Source organism: Acanthisitta chloris, unplaced genomic scaffold (assembly GCF_000695815.1).
Source record: "Acanthisitta chloris isolate BGI_N310 unplaced genomic scaffold, ASM69581v1 scaffold21582, whole genome shotgun sequence".
Taxonomy (NCBI): domain Eukaryota; kingdom Metazoa; phylum Chordata; class Aves; order Passeriformes; family Acanthisittidae; genus Acanthisitta; species Acanthisitta chloris.
Genome location: NW_008661289.1, coordinates 1 through 2,059, shown reverse-complemented (window position 1 = coordinate 2,059; position 2,059 = coordinate 1). Strand labels below are relative to the sequence as shown.

General features: G+C 41.7%; 1 protein-coding gene across 1 annotated transcript in view; it reads right to left on the bottom strand.

The window, feature by feature from the left end:
• ACAD9 (acyl-CoA dehydrogenase family, member 9) overlaps positions 1-630 on the bottom strand; it is a gene marked incomplete at both ends in the record, with an annotated part of 19,587 nt that extends 18,957 nt beyond the window's left edge. The window contains one exon of the mRNA XM_009070185.1: positions 537-630. Within this exon, the coding sequence (XP_009068433.1) occupies positions 537-630 (94 nt within the window). The remainder of the gene's footprint in view (positions 1-536) is intronic.
• Positions 631-2,059: the final 1,429 nt, after the last annotated feature.

Genomic DNA, 2,059 nt, shown 5'->3' with positions numbered 1-2,059 from the left:
GAATAGAAGAAACACCCTGCAACCCTATCTGGAATGCAGATGGCTAATAAGGCTTTTCCCACATAGAATCACCAATGCTGAAAAAACATAAAAGCTTCTTATTTTTCACAGCTTCTCAATGAGTCATCATTTATGACTATCTCTGCTGAATTTTACTACAACCAGTTTTAGCAGAGTAGGACAATTAAAATGTTTCAGAAAAAAAAAAATCACAAGATATATGAAGTGGTAAAAACCACAATTCAGCTAAGATAAAACCAATTTCAAATCCTACCTCTAGCCCAGAATGCTTCTACTTCCTGTTTTTTTCCTGGTTTTTTTACCCTGTTTTTGAGATTTATGTCTTCTTATCAGCATCCCAATACTCCACACAGAAAGCCATAAATGCACATGCTGTGGAACCAGCAGCACTATATGACTAGCAGTACATGCCTAAATAATGTAAATATTTTAAGTTTAATAATCTTATTCAACCACTACACTTAAATTACTAAATGACTGAATCACGTGCATGAATAACAAGCTACTAACTATACCTTCTTCACTGAAGAATTTTTCTACAGGTCCAACAAACTGGTTGATCTCTGCCAGTTCTTCATTGCTGATCTCTGGATAAGGGAAAACTTCTTCCTAAAATAAGAGACAATTATTTTACACTTTTTAATTAATGAATAATGAAATTGAAATGAAAATTCAAGGACATATGCCTTTTAAAGACTCTAAAAAGCTGTGCAAATGAAGAATTGTGGAAAATGTTCCAAAACAGAAACACCTTTATCTGATGAGATCCACAGGACTCAACTTTACTACAAACCAAAACCAAATCAGAAGGTATTACCTGAACAACAGAAACATTAGGCAGCAATAAAGAGATTTTAAAGAACTATGAGGATGTAAAAATCCTACACCAACCATGAATTTTGTCAACGTAATCATATTTTGGGGCATAAAAAAATTAGCTAATTTTCATTTGCATGAGAATCAATGTATTGTTATAATGTTTTCACTGCTCAGCCCATAAACACTGTCCCTTGGAAGCACACAGCACATTCCACCTGTTTAATGGCACAAGGACAGGTCAGTGAGTTCCACCTTCACCCAGGTGTTCAGGTCACAAACTGGAAGCAGTTTTATGGCCTGACAGTTTTAATAAATAAAAAAAATCAAAGCAACTGACCCCAGAAGTGGGAGTCTGGTGGAGCAGCACACCGCTTTTGGCCTTCTGGCCCACCTGGGCTGATGCTCAGCCGCATCTCAGGGCCCCTCCCAACAGCGTTCCAGCTGCTCTGCCACAGCCTGGAGCACTCAGGGCATTTACTGCCTCCCCCTTTTAAACAGAGAAGTCTACCTCGGCCCACACCAAACTGCTCATGACAGCCTGACAAGTAATATCAGTTTCAAAAACTCAGGATCGAGTAGATGCTAGAGTTCTCCACAAGTCTGTTGTATTGAAATTTGAGAGGAACAAACCAGACGTGTATGAGCAAGGGTGTAACATGATGCAGCTGCCTGTCGTAACACTTCTCCTCAGCAGGTCTGTTCTGGGAGATTTTATTGCTGAACTCGTTTCAGTGGAATTCTTCCTTCTTTTGATTCATTTCACCCTGTAATCTCTGACACATGCATACTCTAAATCTGGATTAACAAATTCTGGTTAATACAGCGTCCAACTCAAATTTTAACTTCTTTGTGCAGCTACTTTTGTCTCAAGACTCAACAAGAATTTTAATCTTTCCTATCAAAGACTAAGGGCAGGAGTTTACAGGAAGTCTTGACCCTTGAAGTGAAGAGAGAATAAACCGACACGGTTCTGTGGCACACCCAGGGCCAAGTGTACACAGACACTTGTGTTTCCATAGGGAATTCGCTAGGCTTGCAGGAACAGGCAGCCGGGACTTATCAGAGCCGCAGGTGCCGGTTGTTAGGGACACGCAGCAGTGCATCAGGCACGGCTCACTCCAGGTAACCTCTGCCCATCTGCGGCCGAGAGGCTCGTCCGGACACCCGGGGGCACAGGCCCGGCCCGGCCGGGCACGGCTCACTCAGCAGCGAGATCTGC